We start from the raw sequence: 18,854 nt of genomic DNA on the forward strand, positions 1-18,854 counted from the left end.
GAAGTTGCGGAGGATAATGTGTTGGATCCGGAGGCTGGTGGGGTGGTAGGTGAGGACAAGGGGAACTCTGTCCCAATTGTGGTGGCGGGAGGATGGGGTGAAGGCCGAAGTGTGGAAAATGGAGGAGATGCGGGTGAAGGCATCATTGATGACGGCAGAAGGGAAACCACGATCCTTAAAGAAAGAGGACATTTGAGATGTCCTGGAATGGAAAGCCTCATCCTGGGAGCAGATGCGGCGGAGATGGAGGAACTGGGAATAGGGAATGGCATTTTTGCATGTGGCAGGATGGGAAGAGGTATAGTCGAGGTAGTTATGAGAGTCAGTGGGCTTGTAGAAGATGTCAGAGGACAGTCTGTCTCCAGAGATGGAGACCAAGAGATCGAGAAAGGGGAGAGAAGTGTCCAAGATAGACCAAGTGAATTTGAGGGGTGGGTGGAACTTTGAAGTAAAGTCGATGAAATTGACGAGCTCAGCATGGGTGCAGGAAGCAGCACCAATGTAGTCGTTAATGTACTGAAGGAAAAGTTGGGGAGCAGTACCAGAATAGGTTCGGAGCACAGACTGTTCCACATAACCAACGAAGAGGCAGGCATAGCTGGGGCTCATGCGAGTTCCCATAGCTACACCATTACTCTGAAGAAAGTGGGAAGAGCCAAAAGAGAAGTTATTAAGTGCGAGTACCAGTTCCGCCAACCAGAGGAGCGTAGTAGTGGTGAGGAACTGGTGAGGTCTATTGTCCAGAAAGTAGCGGAGGGCTTTAAGGCCTTCTTGATAGGGAATGGAGGTGTATTGGACATCCATAGTGAAAATGAAGCGGTCGGGACCGGGGAACTGGAAGTTATTGAAGAGGTGGAGGGCATGGAATGTATCCTGGATGTAGGTGGGGAGGGACTGAACTATGGGTGACAAAATGGTGTTGAGGTAGGCAGATACAAGTTCGGTGGGACAGGAGCAGGCAGAAACTATGGGTCTATCGAGACAGTCAGGCCTGTGGATCTTGGGGAGGAGGTAAAACAGAGCGGTACGGGGTGTGGGAATTCACACAGAGGAGACGTCAGGGTTAAGTGTTTTTTTATGCAGAGAGTCATGAATGCATGGAATGGGCTGCAGGCAGCGGTGGTGGAGGTGGAAACGATAGGGTCTTTTAGGAGACTCCTGGATGGATACATGGAGCTTCGAAAAATAGAGGGCTATGGGTAAGCCTAGGTAGTTCTAAAGTAAGAACATGTTCGGCACAGCTTTGTGGGCCGAAGGGCCCGTATTGTGCTGTATGTTTTCTATGTTTCTATCTTCTGATCCTATCACACATCTTTCTACTGATTTGATGCCATTATTTACCAGCAGAGCCACGCCACCCCACTGCCTACCTTCCTATCCCTCCGATACAGTGTGTAACCTTGTACAATCAGCTTCCAACTACAACCATCCTTCAGCCACGATTCAGTGATGGCCACAACATCATACCTGACAATTTCTAATAATGTAACAAGATTATCTCATATACTCCATGCATTGAGATATAACACTTACAGAATATTGCATTTGCTACCCTTTTTGATTCTGTATCCCTAATCCACTGATACTCACCTTGTTGGATGCAATTTTGTCCTTTCATCTGCCTGCCCTTCCTGACAGTCAGACTGCAGGCTACCTTTGCTTTCTTACCATCAGTCCTATCCTGAGGACCTTCACTCCAGTTCCCACCCAGATTAGTTAAACCCTCCCTGACAGCTCTAACAAACCTGCCCATGAGAATATTAGCCCCCTTCGGGTTCAGTACAATTCGTCACTTTTGAACAGGTCATACCTCCCCCAGAAGGAATCCTAATGATCCAAGAACCTGAAGCCCTGCCCCCTGTACCAGCTACTCAGCCAAACATTAATATGCCATATCATCCTGTTTCTACCCTCAACGGCACTTGGCACAGGCAGCAACCCAGAAGTTACTACCCTGGAGGGCCTGCTTCTCAGCTTTCTACCTCGATCTCTAATATCTCTTTTCATGACCACTTTGCTTTTCCTTCATATGTCATTGGTACCAATACGTACCAAGACATCTGGCAGGTAAGATCTGTGAAGGTACTGTGACTATGAGAGATGGTATGACACAAATTGTGGTAGTGCCAGCAGTAGTGATGAGGTGAACACTAAGGAATATGGTAAAACTCTAATAATTGGTACCTAATTGATCAAAACTCCCAATAGTAGGGCATCTGTCTCACTGGGGCATTTCTTTCTATATTCTCTTCAAATACACTGCAGTCTCATTTTTCTATGTTCCTCCAAACTCACCAAGGACCTATTTCCATTTCTCTCTTTAAAACTCACTATATTTCCTTTTGATTCTCTGGGCCCCATTTCCTACACTCATTTCTAGACTTGTTGAAAGTCTCAATGAACTGTACTTGGGGCTCCACAAGAGGATTAGCTCTTGGTTCACAGCAACTCACCTTAGCGCTGAGATATGGTACTCTTTCCTTCTCCTGAGATCATCTGACTAATAAGAAACAAAACATTATATTAACATACATATTAATAAAAAAATCAGTTTTAACTATACATGTATCACCAGAACTTTCCCGTCAATGGCTGCATTTACCTCCATCAAATTGTTAGTTCTAAATATTTATCTGCAATGTTGTTCTCTTAGCTGAGTCAGAAAAGCAATATTCAGAAGTGCATCTCATCACTTCAATTAACAGTTACTTAAGGCTAAACGGCATGAAGACTGGCTGTGCTTTAAGCTCTCCTGCTTCAAGCTCTCCCATTTGCTTTGAATAAACTAACAAAAACTTCTCAATAATATTTAAAAATGTTCGCAACCTGCTATCTTTATTAAGAAACTAAAAATGCCAGCAACCACTGTAATTGTAAACTACATGACCTGTCCCCACATAACAAATTGCACAACTCATCCTATGTTTCAGTTTCTGTTCATTACTTTAGCTGGTATCATTTCACAACATTGTACAAGATTTTTTTCCTGACAGTATGACAGTGACACGATAAAATTGGTCATTCGGCTGCAAAGTGTTTTGTATATGAAAATTAATTAATTCTATCATTTATCACTACAAGTGTCTTTTGTACAATGGCTGCCTTGTGTATATTATGCAACTAGTCCATTTGCTAATGAAACAACCTCGCAATCTGCACCATTCTTAAGTATCCATTGCACCATGACACCCAAGCTATGAAATCAGTAGGTAGCTCCTCAGCACTATTTCATTCCTGTACACACGGCAAAATGCCTTGATCTTTTGGGGTATCAATTTCATTTTGTTCTTTCTACAAGCAACCTTTCCATTTTCTCCCTGCAAAAACTGCTTCTCACCTGCTTAAATTTGTAGAGATCATTGGATTTTTCATGAAAGTTTAGTTGCAGAAGTTCATTTTGAAGCCCTGTCAGGAATGACTGACTCTGGATGAAATTAGGTACCACACAGTGCGTAAATGGCTGAGCACTGACCAGCAGACCACACTCTGTAAAGGAAGGCACAAAGGCAGAGATAAATATCTTGTCAAGAAGCAGCCAGGCTGCAAAAAATTAGATGTATGCATGTTACTCTTTCAACTGAGATGCTTTGCAAAAATTGAGCCTGGACTTAAAAAGAGTCAATGGAGAGGGCAGATGTGATAGGGAGGGGAATGCTGCTCCACAGTCTAAGGGCTACAACAGCAAAGGCGCGGTCACCCCTGAACTGAAATTTAGATCGTGGGACAGCCAGGAGCCCCAAGTCAGCCAACCTGAGGGACCTGGAAGTAGAATAAGGGGTTGGAAGGTCTGCGATTTCAGAGGGGGCCAGCCCATTTAGGGTTTTAAAAACAAACAGGAGAACCTCAAAATCAATTCTAAACCATACTGGTAGCCAGTAGAGAGGGGCCAGGATAGGAGTAATATGGTCCCTCTTCCGAGCACCTGTCAGGAGCCTGGACCAGTTGCAGGCAGGACAGGGACGACTGACTAATCCCAGTATACAGGGAGTTAGAGTTGTCTAAGCGGGAGGCTATAAAGGCATGAATGACTTTCTAAAGATCTTTGAAAGAGAGAAAAGACGTAATAATGATTATACGTAAACAAGTAGTGGGATCATGGAAACTGTACAGATCGAAAAGGAGGAGGTCCTTACTGTCTTGAGGAAAATTCAAGTGGATAAATCCCCGGGACCTGACAGGGTGCTCCGTCGGACCTTGAAGGAGACTAGTGTTGAAATTGCAAGGGCCCTGGCAGAAATATTTAAAATGTCGCTGTCTACAGGTGAGGTGCTGCAGGATTGGAGAGTGGCTCATGTTGTTCCGTTGTTTAAAAAAGGATCGAAAAGTAATCCAGGAAATTATAGGCCAGTAAGTTTAACGTCAGTAGTAGGCAAGTTATTGGAGGGAGTACTAAGAGACAGAATCTACAAGCATTTGGATAGACAGGGACTTATTAGGGAGAGTCAACATGGCTTTGTGCGTGGTAGGTCATGTTTGACCAATCTATTGGAGTTTTTCGAGGAGGTTACCAGGAAAGTGGATGAAGGGAAGGCAGTGGATATTGTCTACATGGACTTCAGTAAGGCCTTTGACAAGGTCCCACATGGGAGGTTAGTTAGGAAAATTCAGTCGCTAGGTATACATGGAGAGGTGGTAAATTGGATTAGACATTGGCTCAATGGAAGAAGCCAAAGAGTGGTAGTAGAGAATTGCTTCTCCGAGTGGAGGCCTGTGACTAGTGGTGTGCCACAGGGATCAGTGCTAGGTCCATTGTTATTTGTCATCTATATCAATGATCTGGATGATAATGTGGTAAATCGGATCAGCAAATTTGCTGATGATACAAAGATTGGAGGTGTAGTAGACAGTGAGGAAGGTTTTCAGAGCCTGCAGAGGGACTTGGACCAGCTGGAAAAATGGGCTGAAAAATGGCATATGGAGTTTAATACAGACAAGTGTGAGGTATTGCATGTTGGAAGGACAAACCAAGGTAGAACATACAGGGTTAATGGCAAGGCACTGAGGAGTGCAGTAGAACAGAGGGATCTGGGAATACAGATACAAATTCCCTAAAAGTGGCGTCACAGGTAAATAGGGTCGTAAAGAGAGCTTTTGGTACATTGGCCTTTATTAATCAAAGTATTGAGTATAAGAGCTGGAATGTTATGATGAGGTTGTATAAGGCATTGGTGAGGCCGAATCTGGAGTACTGTGTTCAGTTTTGGTCACCAAATTACAGGAAGGATTTAAATAAGGTTGAAAGAGTGCAGAGAAGGTTTACAAGGATGTTGCCAGGACTTGAGAAACTCAGTTACAGAGAAAGGTTGAATAAGTTAGGACTTCATTCCCTGGAGCGTAGAAGAATGAGGGGAGATTTGATAGAGGTATATAAAATTATGATGGGTATAGATAGAGTGAACGCAAGCAGGTTTTTTCCACTGAGGCAAGGGGAGAAAAAAACCCAGAGGACATGGGTTAAGGGTGAGGGGGGAAAAGTTTCAAGGGAACATCAGGCGGGGGCTTCTTCACACAGAGTCGTGGGAGTATGGAATGAGCTGCCAGACAAGGTGGTAAATGCCGGTTCTTTTTTAACATTTAAGAATAAATTGGACAGATACATGGATGGGAGGTATATGGAGGGATATGGTCCATGTGCAGGTCAGTGGGACTAGGCAGAAAATGGTTCAGCACAGCCAAGCAGGGCCAAAAGGACTGTTTCTGTGCTGTAGTTTCTGTGGTTTCTATAAATACAAAAATAAATAATTAGCGCAAAAGCAGTAAAATGAGGTAGCATTCATGGATTTGTGCACTGTTCAGAAATCTGATATCAAAGGGGAAGAAGCAGTTCCTAAATCAATGAGTGTGGGGCCTCAGGATCCTGTACTTCATCCCCAATGCTAGCAGTGAGGAGGCTTTATACCTTATTGCACCTAACTATTGATACTAGAGCATACAATCATCACAGCAATATTTGATTCTGCGCTTCATGCTCCCTGGAGTACAAATCAATAGTAAAGATTAAAAAATTTAAATTATAAATCATAAATAGAAAATAGAAAAGGGGAAGTAAGGTAGTGCAAAAAAACCCAAGAGGGCAGTCCAGATATTTGGAGGGTACGGCCCAAATCCGGGTCAGGATCCCTTCAGCAGTCTTATCATAGTTGGAAAGAAGCTGTTCCCAAATCTGGCCATATGAGTCTTCAAGCTCCTAAGCCTTCTACCGGAGGGAAGAGGGACGAAAAGTGTGTTGGCTGGGTGGGTCGTGTCCTTGATTATCCTGGCAGCACCACTCCGACAACGTGCGGTGTAAAGTGAGTCCAAGGACGGTTGGTTTGTGTGATGTGCTGGGCTGTGTTCACGATCTTCTGCAGCTTCTTCCGGTCTTGGACAGGACAACTTCCATACCACGTTGTGATGCACCCTAGAAGAATGCTTTCTACAGTGCATCTATAAAAATTATTGAGGATTTTAGGGGACAGGTCAAATTTCTTTAGCTTTCTCAGGAAGTAAAGGCACTGGTGGGCCTTCTTGGCAATGGACTCCGCTTGGTTGGACCAAGTCAGGTCATTTGTGATAGTGACCCCGAGGAACTTAAAAGCTTTTGACCTGTTCTACTTGTGGGTCTCAATGCTGAGGATTCCTAATGTTAGATGCTGTCTAGTTGAGGCACTGTATATTGAAGATGGCATCTATGTTGTGGAGATTGTACCCATGATGGAACTGACTGGCTCTACAGCCCTCTGCAGTCCCTTGCAATCCTGTGCATTGGCATGTCCATACCAGGCTGTGATGCAATCAATCAGAATACTCTGTACTGTAAACAAGAGGAATTCTACAGATGCTGGAAATTCAAGCAACACACATCAAAGTTGCTGGTGAACGCAGCAGGCCAGGCAGCATCTCTAGGAAGAGGTACAGTCCACGTTTCCGGCCGAGACCCTTCGTCAGGACTAACCGTAGGAAGAGCTAGTAAGAGATTTGAAAGCACTCTGTACTGTACATGCACAGAAATTTGCAAGTATTTGCTGACATACTGAATCTCCTCAAATTCACAACAAAGCCTTCATGATTGCATCAGTGTGTTGGGTCCAGGATAGATTCTCCAGAAGAAATTCAAAAAACCTGGAAGTCCTTGTATTGAGTTCCCTATTCCGTCAGTAATACAGAAGGCAAATGCAATGTTAGCACTCAGTCTGAGACAACTAAAATAAAAAGGCAAGGATGCAATGCTGAGTCTTTATAAGTCATTGGTCAGGCCACCTTTGGAATGTTGTGAGCAATTTTGGGCCCCATAGCTCAGAAAGCTGGCATTGAAGAGGGTCCAGAGAGAAGGTTCACAAGAAACATCCCAGGAACAAAAGGGTTAATAAATGAGGAGCATTTGATGACTCAGGATCTGTACTCACTGGAGTTTAGAAGAATGAGGACATCTCATTGAAACTTACTGAATATTGAAATGCCCAGATTGACTAGAGGCGGAGAGAATGTCTCCAATAATAGGAGAGTATAGGACCTGAGGGCACAGCTACAGATTACAATTTTAGAACTCAGAGGATGGTAAATCTGTGGGATTCAATGCCAAAGAGACTAGAAGAATGAAGAAATTTCATTTGATCATGCAAGATTCTTCGATAAACACACGAGATTCTACAGATGCTGGAAATCCAGGACAACACACAAATGCTGAAGGAACTCAGCAAGTCAGGCAACATCCATGGAGTGGAATAGATGCTGCCTGATCTGCTAAGATTCATTGACAGGTTGGCAAAATAGATCACAAGCAGCTTTAGAATTTGAAACTAGTGGGAGAAGTATCAAAATAAATGACTGATTGTTTAGAATTGAAATGATTTATTATGCAGAGTATAATAAATCTTTGGAATTCTCTATCCCAAAAGATCAGGCAGGAATAAACTATCAGTCATCTGTTTCATCGTGACATTGTTGGTGAAATAGTTTCACGGGAGGGTTGTGTCCACTAGTCCATCTATTTCTTGCGTCTTTTTAAAAATGTATTTCTCGGCAATGAAACGTCAGCCCAGACTAGGTACACACAGATCTGAATGCCGTCGCGATATGGCCCTCTGTGCAGCTTGTGAGTTGCAGCCCAGACTCCGGGGCCCTTCCCCCTTACCGTGTGAATATTCGAGCCCCCGACTCCAGGCCTCGCTCACTCGCTCCTTCGTTTCCAGCAACAACCGATTGAATTCTGCAACTTCCAGTTTCAGCTGCCTCTTTTTTCGACCCCCATTCTCAGACTCAACCCGAAGCCTCTTTAAGCTCATGCCAGACGACAATTCAAATGCTCTAACTCCGGCACACGTTTTAACTTAACTACATTACCCGGCATCACCAGAACAGTATCGCCGCATCTCCGTCACTTCCTGAAGAGCGCCACTTAAAAACCAGATACTGTTGCAGTCACCAGAATTGCGCTGGCTCTGCAGCGCCCCTATTGGGAGAATCTGAATCAGGTTTTTCTTGTGTTACCAGCTTCGGCAGAATCTCAGGCTTATTATCACTGACGAATGCGACGTTAAATCTATTGTTTCGATGCAGCAGACATAAAAATATTATAAATTACAAAACAAAAATAGTGGAAAATGAGGGGAAATCATGGATGCATGAAGTATTCTGAAATCTAATTGTGGAAAAGCTGTTCCTAAATCGTTGCGTATCGCCTTCATGATCTTCTACCTCCTCTCAGATGGCAAGAAGAAAGCTTGTCAATTGGTGCGATGCAATAGTGTCTGCGCAGAAGTAGTAAAAAGAATGGAAGAACGCTATGATAAGACATTTTACCATTCTGAGAAAAAGGAGGACCAGTTATGTACATAATAATTGATAAACATCTGCCATGGAATTTAACTGAAACATATGAAGTAAATCTAACGTTAAATTATACCTTTGAACTCTTGGACCTTTGAAGTAATGCATTTTGGGAAGTTAAATCAAGCGGAAGTAAGTGCCATGGCTCTTGAGTATTGTAGAACGTAGCAATCTAAAGGTGCAGGTGCATAGATCTCTGAAAGTGGTGACACAGGTAGAGAAGTTGGCGAAGATTTTCTTTATTTTTATTGCACAAGGCATTTTACTGGTGAAGGTGCAGAAAAGATTCAGAGAGATGTTGCAGAAACCAAGGGCTTCAGTGAATAGACAGGCCGGGATGATTTCCTTGGAGCAAAGGGGGTCATAAGATTAACTTATTAGGAATTATAGTATAATGAGGGGCAAAGATAACTGGGATAGTTACAGGTCATTTTCCCTGTGGCAGGAGAATCGAAATATAGAGGGTATGTTTAAAATGGAGGGCAGAGATATAAACAGAACCTAATATGCATATCCACCACTTTCTCGCATAGTGGCTGGTATACTGAATGAGGTACCAGAGGAAGTGAAAAAGTTGCATACAATTACAAAGTTTATACATTTGAGAAAGTTCTCACATAAAAAAGGCTGAGAGGGATATGGCTAAGTGCAGGCAAATGGGACTAACTCAGGAAAACAAATCAGTCTCGCACCACAGAGAACTCCCAAATGGGTTGGACATTTTTAGCACTCTCTATTCAGTATCAGGCCTTAGCTCTGTTATGCATTTTGGGATTTTTGTGTGTGTTTAGTTCCACCTCCCCAATTATCTTCATTAATACATATTAACATGGTGGCTTTATAACCAATAGAATCACCTGGATAATTCAGTTCTTGCTATATCCAAATATCCCCATTGTCTTTGCCCCATATTCTCTATACGTTAATACTAACATATTTTCTCAATTCTGATCAAAGGTTAGCAGTGTGAAACATTAGCATTGTTTCTCTTTTAGTAAATATTTCCTAGTCCACTGTCTTTCCAGTCAATGGAATAATTTACTTCTTAGAATTCACCCAGATGTAATTAAATGTATATTTAATCCAACATCATTCTAAGTACTTTATATAGGGTGGAATACATAAATATACATAATACCCTGAGGACATGCAAACATAGATTTTATAATTATCCAGAGAAAGATCACTCATTATATTAGAGACTTCAGGTTGAAAGGTCTCACATGCTATGATATTGTGTTTTTTTTTCTTCTGTTCCTGAGCACTACCTTTTTGAATGTTCACAAATGTTTGGCAGGGGCCCTGTGAAGTCTATCTGGATGTTTTCCCAGTACCTCTGAGGGCAGACATTACTGCGAATAAAACAGCAGGGGAACAAGAGGCAATTGAAATTGTAGGTGTGCAGAAGGAAACGACAGAAGCCAGCTTAGTAAAATTATATGAAGAGGTAGAGGCAGAAGAGAAAGAAAAGTGGAGGAGAAAAGGAGCAAAGGAGGAACCAGATTGGTGCTGGACACACGGGGAAGAAAGAGTTGCAGTGGCCCCACCCTGTATTAGACAGATACTACTAAAGTTATATCACGGGGCGATGCATCAGGGAAGGCAAAGCATGATCAAAACCCTCCGGCAGGACTGGTGATGGGCGGGGATGTTGAGAAATTCTGCCGCCGTTGTATCATTTGTGCCCAGCATCACCCTGGTAAGGGCAGAAAACTACCGCTGGCAAATCAACCTCGGCAGAGGGGACCCTGGGAAAACATCTAGATAGACTACATAGGGCTCCTGCCAAAAAGCAGGGGGAAAAGCTGCTAGTAATTATGGATCACTTCACCTGGTGGGTAGAGGTTTTCCCAACAAGGGACTGCACCACCCGCACTGCTGCATGGATCCTAGTTCAGGAAATCCTCCCAAGGTGGGGAACCCCAGTTCAGGTGGATTCAGATCAGGGAGCACATTTGACGGGGAAAGTGATGAAGGGAATTTGTCGACTGCTAGGGATTCAACAACGGTTCCACGTACCCTACCACCCCCAGAGTTCAGGGATGGTAGAAAGGATCAAGAATGGTAGAACAATCAAGAATGCGTTAGCCAAAGCAATAGCTGAGACAGGAAAGACATGGGTTGATGTATTACCAGGAATCCTGATGAGATTGCGTGCAACCCCGAACCGCATGTTGGGTCTCAGCCCCTACGAATTATTGATGGGGTGAATAATGTGACTCCCTTATGGGGTAATTATGGGTTGCGGGGAGCCTGGGGCTTACAGGGATAGAATGACACAATACATAAAAGACCTTTGTAACCAACTTGAAGTATTAAACGACCAAGTGAAACAACAATAGCAAATAGCTGATCAGAGAGAGCCAGGGGGACAGGGGATAGTCCTTCCACAGCGCGGCGACCAAGTTATGATAAGGGTGCTGCCGGAAAGGCCGGGGTTTGCCCCCAAGTGGATAGGACCACAGACGGTACTCTTAACCACTGATACGTGTGTCTGTGTGCAGACTCGGCGAGGCAGCCAGTGGAAACACTGGACCCAGGTTAAAACGTATGACTCACCCTCTTGTTGCTCCCACAGACAGAGCAGGGAACCAAGTGTACCCAGTAGCCATGTAATTACAGAGAACCTAAGAGAGAAACACCAGCCGACCATGTCAGACCTGACCACAGCTGATGAAAACATATCCAGAGAAAACGCAAAGGCAGAAAACGCTGAGAGCGTGGCAGCAGACACTGAGAGCATGTTGGAAAACCATGAATAGCCTGCTAAGATATGATGACGATGGTACTCTGTAAAGAAGGCTGGCTGCTGAAGGTAGATTATTAATTTTATAGCATAGTATAGAAAATTATTGGGAAATAGATGGGGAGGAATTTTTAATTTAAAACAGACGTCAGGACCACTTTGATAGCATTTCAGACTGCACACAGCATCTGAAAGCAGTCACCCCGAGTCTGAGGAGCTGGGCCCTTTTCAGCAGTTGGGCCAGCACTCGACCGGACATTTCAGAAGGGGGTGCCACCGGGGAGTGGTCCTTGCAGATGTTTACATAGAGGCCACCCCTACCCCTTCCTGTACATCGATGAGAGAGCCTGTGGGTACTCCTGGAAGGAGAGTTTCAGCGATGAGAGGATAAAGGGCTGAAGACAAAGGAATGTGATTAAGTTGCAGTCAGCTTGCAGGGAAAGAGCCGGCAGGCACACGAAAGGAGCTGCATTTCTAAAGACGTGGAATAGCCTCTTTGCTTAACATTTGGTAGGTAGCAATTAGGTAATGTTAGGATAGATATCAAGGTACATAAAATTCAGGGGGAATTTTGAGACAGGGCATTTTTTACTGCCCTGTTTGAGCAGATGTCCTAGGTTGGCCTTTCCTGATACAAATTTGATTTTTGTCCAGGAGGGCCAAGAGGAGAGACTGTTAGAGTGAGTTTTTTTTGGGTAGGTGATTCGTTTACACTTAATGACTTTGGCCACCAGACTTCTATTGGACAAAGTACTGTGGATTGAGTCCACAACAATGTGCTTCCTAAAAGGTATGAATTCCAGATGCTTCTGGCACCGTAGTGTGACCAGATGCTGTAGTTTCAAAGACAGTATTTAGCATATAAATATCGAGCTCACATTCGGCTAGCAGACCTTTCTACTGAAAGTGTCTCCATCCGTATGATGCCTGCTGTACCTTTTTGTGTCAAATAAAGAAGCTGCTTTGTATCTACCAGTGACTCTGTCTCTCCGGTGATTTCACCCATGCTACAACACTTGGAACTAGGTACAGAGGAGATGTCAGGGGTAGGTTTTTTTTTATATGCAGAGTGTCGTGATTGCATGGAACGGGCTGCCGGAGGCAGAAATGATAGGATCTTTTATGAAACTCCTGGATGGATACATGGAACTTAGAAAAATAGAGGGCTATGGGTAAGCCTAGGTAGTTCTAAAGTAAGAACATGTTTGGCACAGCTTTGTAGGCCAAAGGACCTGTATTGTGCTGTACATTTTCTATGTTTCTATCTTCTGATCCTGTGTCACATCTTTCTACTGATTTGATGCCATTCTTTACCAGCAGAGCCATGCCACCCCTCTGCCTACCTTCCTATCCCTCCGATATGTGTAACCTTGTACATTCAGCTTCCAACTACAACCATCCTTCAGCCACGATTCAGTGACGTCCACAACACCATACCTGACAATCTGTAATAGTGTAACAAGATTATTTCTTATATAGGTTCCCCCGCCATCCGAAGGTAGAGCGTTCCTATGAAACGGATCGTAAGCCAGAATGTTGTAAAGTGAAGAAGCAATTACCATTTATTTATGTAGGAAAAATTTGAGAGTGTTCGCAGACCCAAAAAATAACTACAGTAACATATAGTAAAAGCAGGAATGATATGATAAATACACAGCCTATATAAAGTAGAAGTACTTTTCTACAATTATTGCCGCATTGTCCTCTGTAGCGAAAATCTCACGCAAGCGCTCTCAGCAGAAACACTCTCTCCAGTAACCTTGAAGCTATGAAACTGCCAAATCATACCAAATAACACATAAAAATACACAGCCTATATAAAGTAGAAATAATGTATGTACAGTGTAGTATCACTTACTGGAATTGGGAAGATAGCGCCAAGCACACTGATGATGCTGAGTCGTCGGAGGTTGGGGTGGTGCAGTGGACCTCAACCTCCAGGCCGCCGACTGATACATTGCCGTGAAGCATGCAGTGGTACATCGGTAACCAGAACGCACCCAGCACATCTTTAAGAAAAAAGCCGAAATAAACAAGCTAATTAATTAGGTGCCGCCCGGCTCATAAATGTCGGCCCAGATCAGAGGCAATGCAATCGGCAATGTCCTCTGATCTGGGCCAATATTTATGTGCCAGGCAGCACCTAATTAATTAGCATGTCTATTTCAGCTTTTTTCTTAAAGATGTCTTGGGTGCGTCCCGGCTACCGCTGCATTCTCCGCGGCAATGTATCGGTCCACGGCCCAGAGGTTGGGACCACTGGGGTGTCATCTCATCATCGTCTGTTTCCATCAGGGCAGGCAGGTCAACTTCTTTTATGTCTGCCTGCCTTAATGTCAAAGGTCAAAGTTCGTTGTCTGCTGTGGCTGATGTGGAAGGCTTGAAAAATGACAGTATACTTGACTGCTTAGCCTCGCGCATTTTTCTATCATCTCATGCAGTTGCTTCACGTTCAGTTCCTGGATGACTTCACTTTCGGTCCGTTTGCTACTGCATTTGGTTTCCATTGTTATCCTTTCCTCTTACAATTGCATCACTCTTCATTTATCAGTTCTTGGTCATGAGATGCCAAAACCTCTTCAACATCATCTTCTCAACTTCCACAAGCCAAACTCACTTTCTCCTTACTTTGTTCACCACGATCAAAAGGCTTAATTATGTCTAGTTTTATGCTAAGTGTTTCACCCATACGAGCTCTTTTAGGCTTTTCCGATACCTTAGAACTCAGCTTGCTAACGGCTGCTCACAGGCACTTGTTTAAGCAATGCCGGTTAGAATGCAGTTCCGGGGGAGGAGCTTGGCTGCACGCTGCCTTTTTCAAGCGCTGCCTTTTCTCGTAACAGTGAAAACACCTTATGTTAGCGAAAACAGGTAACTAATGTAGGTCTTTTGTAACAGCGAGGTTTCGTAAAGCGAACATTCAAAAAGTGGGGATCACCTGTACTGCATGCATTGAGATATAACACTTAAAGACTACTGCATTTGCTACCCTTTTTGATTCTGTATCCCTAATCCACTGATACTCACCTTGTTGGATGCAATTTTGTCCTTTCATCTGCCTGCCCTTCCTGACAGTCAGACTGCAGGCAACCTTTACTTTCTTACCATCCGTCCTATCCTGAGGACCTTCACCCCAGTTCCCACCCAACAAATTAGTGTAAACCCTCCCTGACAGCTCTAAGAAACCTGCCCATGAGAATATTAGTCCCTCTCAGATTCAATGCAACTCATCACTTTTGAACAGGTCATACCTCCCCCGGAAGGAATCCTAATGATCCAAGAACCTGAAGCCCTGGCCCCTGTACCAGCTACTCAGCCAAACATTAATATGCCATATCATCCTGTTTCTACCCTCAACGGCACTTGGCACAGGCAGCAATCCAGAAGGTACTACCCTGGAGGTCCTGCTTCTCAGCTTTCTACCTCGGTCTCTAATATCTCTTTTCATGACCACTTTGCTTTTCCTTCATATGTCATTGGTACCAATACGTACCAAGACACCTGGCAGGTAAGATCTGTGAAGGTACTGTGACTATGAGAGATGGTATGACACAAATTGTGGTAGTGCCAGCAGTAGTGATGAGGTGAACACTAAGGAATATGGTAAAACTCTAATAATTGGTACCTAATTGATCAAAACTCCCAATAGTAGGGCATCTGTCTCACTGGGGCATTTCTTTCTATATTCTCTTCAAATACACTGCAGTCTCATTTTTCTATGTTCCTCCAAACTCACCAAGGACCTATTTCCACTTCTCTTTAAAATTCATTATATTTCCTTTTGATTCTCTGGGTCCCATTTCCTACACTCATTTCTAGAACTTGTTGAAAGTCTCAATGAACTGAACTTGGGGCTCCACAAGAGGATTAGCTCTTGGTTCACAGCAACTCACCTTAGCGCTGAGATATGGTACTCTTTCCTTCTCCTGAGATCATCTGACTAATAAGAAACAACATTATATTAACATACATATTAATAAAAAATCAGTTTTAACTATACATGTATCACCAGAACTTTCCCGTCAATGGCTACATTTACCTCCATCAAATTGTTAGTTCTAAATATTTATCTGCAATGTTGTTCTCTTAGCTGAGTCAGAAAAGCAATATTCAGAAGTGCATCTCATCACTTCAATTAACAGTTACTTAAGGCTAAACGGCATGAAGACTGGCTGTGCTTTAAGCTCTCCTGCTTCAAGCTCTCCCATTTGCTTTGAATAAACTAACAAAAACTTCTCAATAATATTTAAAAATGTTCTCAACCTGCTATCTTTATTAAGAAACTAAAAATGCCAGCAACCACTGTAATTGTAAAGTATATGACCTGTCCCACATCACAACAAATTGCACACCTCATCCTATGTTTCACTTTCTGTTCATTACTTCAGCTAGTATCATTTCACCACTTTGTACAAGATTCTTTTTCTGACAGTGTGACAGTGACACTATAAAAGTGGTCATTCGGCTGCAAAATGTTTTGTATATGAAAATTAATTAATTCTATCATTTATCACTACAAGTGTCTTTTGTACAGTGGTTGCCTTGTGAACATTATGTCACTAGTCCATTCGCTAATGAAATAATCTTGCAATCTGCACCATTCTTAAGTATCCATTGCACCATGACACCCAAGCTATGAAATCAGTAGGTAGCTCCTCAGCACTATTTCATTCCTGTACAGACAGCAAAATGCCTTGATCTTTTGGTGTATCAATATGCCAGGAGGCACTGCGCCGTATAAACAAGGGAATTATCTACCAGGTGGTGTGACTTGGGCCAGAGGTGAGGCAGCAACCGGCTTGAGCTGGAAAAGAAGGAACACTGGCTGGTCTTCAGGGATGCTGCTAAACAATCTTTACGACACCTTGTCGACAGACTTTTCACTACAAACGGTCCCAAGTAGCCCAGTGCCAATTTGCCGCTCTCGACTTTCAGAAGTCCTCCTCTCCTGGCTTGAATGGCCTTACCTCTCGACGGAGCCAATCAGCCTGCTGGGAATGCTGTTTCTGGACCCACAGCAGAGAAGCCCCGGCTGGTCTGGAGATGCGCTTGTAGCGCTGGATCAGCTATTCAACAGCCGGAACTGCTACATAAATCTCCTGATGAAGGAAGAGAGGGGGCTGAAATCCCTTCTAGCATTCAAAGGGAGACATACCAGTGGAAGACGACTGAATGTTATTGTGGGCGATCTCTGCCCAAACCAGTTGGGAGCTCCAGGATACAGGGTTGCCTCCACCTCCCGTTCACTCTTTCGGTCTGACCATTGCATTAGGCGTGGAAACCAGACAAGAGGCTGGCCGTGGCTCCTACAAGAGAGTAGAAAGCCTTCTAAAAGCGGGAAGTGAACTGTGATCCACGATCAGACACTATGTTTTGAGGAAAGCCATGGAGCTTGCTCACATGTTGAACCATAAGATGGGAGCTTGGGGAGGACAATGAAGTGTGCAGCCTTGGAAAATCGATCCACATCGACCAAAATTGTGGCTTTTCCATTAGACGGGGACAGCCCGATGATGAATTCCACTGAAAGCTGGAACCAGGGGCGGTGGGGCAAAGGCAGTGGACACAAGAGACCCACAGGACGCTGGCGTGATGTCTTGCTGCGAGCGCAGGTGGAACAGGCAGATACAAAGTCGTGGACATCCTGGGACATAGATGGCCACCAGAATTGACTCTTTAAAAACTCCTGGGTCCATTGAATTCCCGATTGTCCAACTAGATGGGAAGAGTGACCCCATTCCAACACTTTGGAATGCACCACAGCAGGAACAAACAGCCAATTGGGAGGTCCCTCATCTGGGCTTGGGGGCAACTGTTGGGCGGCCCTCGCCTCTGTCTCTATTCTCCAGATCACCAGAGCAGCAATACATGAGCGAGGAGGAATGGGTGTGGATCGGCATTGACCTCAGATCCAACGAACAGCCAGGTGAGCGCGTTGGTCTTTGTATTCTTGCTGCCAGGACGATGGGCGAGGATGAAATTGAACCGTGTGGAGTAGAGGGTTGAGTCTCTTTGCATCCTGAATGTAGGAGAGGTTCTGGTGATCTGTCCAGACCAAGAATGGATATTCTGCCCCCACCAGCCTGCGTCGCTATTCCTCCAGGGCTTCCTTGACGGCCAGAAGTTCCCGGTTCCAAACATCGTAATTCCTCTCGGCCGGAGTCAAGCAACGGGAAAGAAAGGCACAAGAGTGCAGCTGTTGCAAGGACGAGGCTAAGGACGAACCGAAGTGTAGGACACAGGTGCGGAAGTAGAGTCATGAGGTGTTAGTACCGACGCGAACGGGGAACCAGTATCCAGGAGTATCTTTACATGGAGACAAGGTTCACGGAGAGTATCTAGGAAATGATGCAGAGCTTAGAACTGACAGTTCCAAGGAATCAGGAAACGAGTTTTACTCACACTAGAGTCGACTAACGAATTGGCAAAGCATGCTCTGCCGCCTGAGTTTTGTCCTATGTTCGCTAATGGGAACCAGGTGTGCTGTAATTAGTGGAACTGGGAATGATTGGAAATCAGACGAGGGGATTAAGGCCCAATCAAAGAGGTTCGGATCCTATGGCACAATTTTCTTCTGATTTGATGCCATTTTTTTACCAGTAAATCCATGCCACTCTCTCTCTCTGCTTGCCTTCCTAGCCCTCTCATACAAGGTGTAACTTTGGACATTCCACTCCAGACTGCAACCATCCTTCAGCTATGATTCAGTGATGGCCACAGCATCATACCTGGCAATCTGTATTGAATTGAATTGACTTTATTTCTTACATCCTTCACATACACGAGGAATAAAAATCTTTACGTTACGTCTCTGTCTAAATGTGCAATGTGCAATCATAGTAATTTATAATAATTTATAATAAATAGAACCATCAGTGTAACATAGAAATACACTCAAATCAGCGTGAGTTAATCAGTCTGATGGCCTGGAAGAAGGAGCTGTCCCGGAGCCTGTTGGTCCTGGCTTTTATGCTGTAGTACTGTTTCCCAGATGGTACCAACTGGAATAGACTGTGCTTGGAGTGACTCGGGTCTCCAATGATATTTCGGGCCCTTTTTTCACACCTATGTTTGTAAATGTCCTGAATCATGGGAAGTTCACAACTACAGATGCGCTGGGCTGTCCGCATCACTCTCTGCAGAATCCTGCGATTAAAGGAGGTCCCGTTCCCATACCAGGAAGTGATGCAGCCAGTCCGGATGCTCTCAATTCTGCCCCTGTAGAAAGTTCTCAGGATTTGGGGACCCATACCAAACTTCCTCAACCGTCTGAGGTGAACGAGGCACTGGTGTGCCTTTT

At 44.1% G+C, this 18,854-nt stretch overlaps 1 protein-coding gene across 2 annotated transcripts in view; it reads right to left on the reverse strand.

The window, feature by feature from the left end:
• ogfod1 (2-oxoglutarate and iron-dependent oxygenase domain containing 1) overlaps window positions 1–8,630 on the reverse strand; it is a 114,114-nt gene extending 105,484 nt beyond the window's left edge. Inside the window, exons 1-3 of one of the 2 annotated variants that reach the window (XM_072279335.1) lie at window positions 8,114–8,625; window positions 3,338–3,486; window positions 2,454–2,500 (exon numbers count right to left, since the gene is read on the reverse strand). In XM_072279335.1, the coding sequence (XP_072135436.1) occupies window positions 2,454–2,500; window positions 3,338–3,486; window positions 8,114–8,264 (347 nt within the window). In that variant the 5' untranslated portion in view covers window positions 8,265–8,625. Of the gene's footprint in view, window positions 1–2,453; window positions 2,501–3,337; window positions 3,487–8,113 lie in introns of both variants that reach the window. The other variant, XM_072279336.1, reaches the window with a different exon arrangement.
• Between the last annotated feature and the right edge of the window lie 10,224 nt (window positions 8,631–18,854).

Source organism: Mobula birostris, chromosome 15 (assembly GCF_030028105.1).
Source record: "Mobula birostris isolate sMobBir1 chromosome 15, sMobBir1.hap1, whole genome shotgun sequence".
NCBI classification, from domain to species: Eukaryota; Metazoa; Chordata; class Chondrichthyes; order Myliobatiformes; family Myliobatidae; genus Mobula; species Mobula birostris.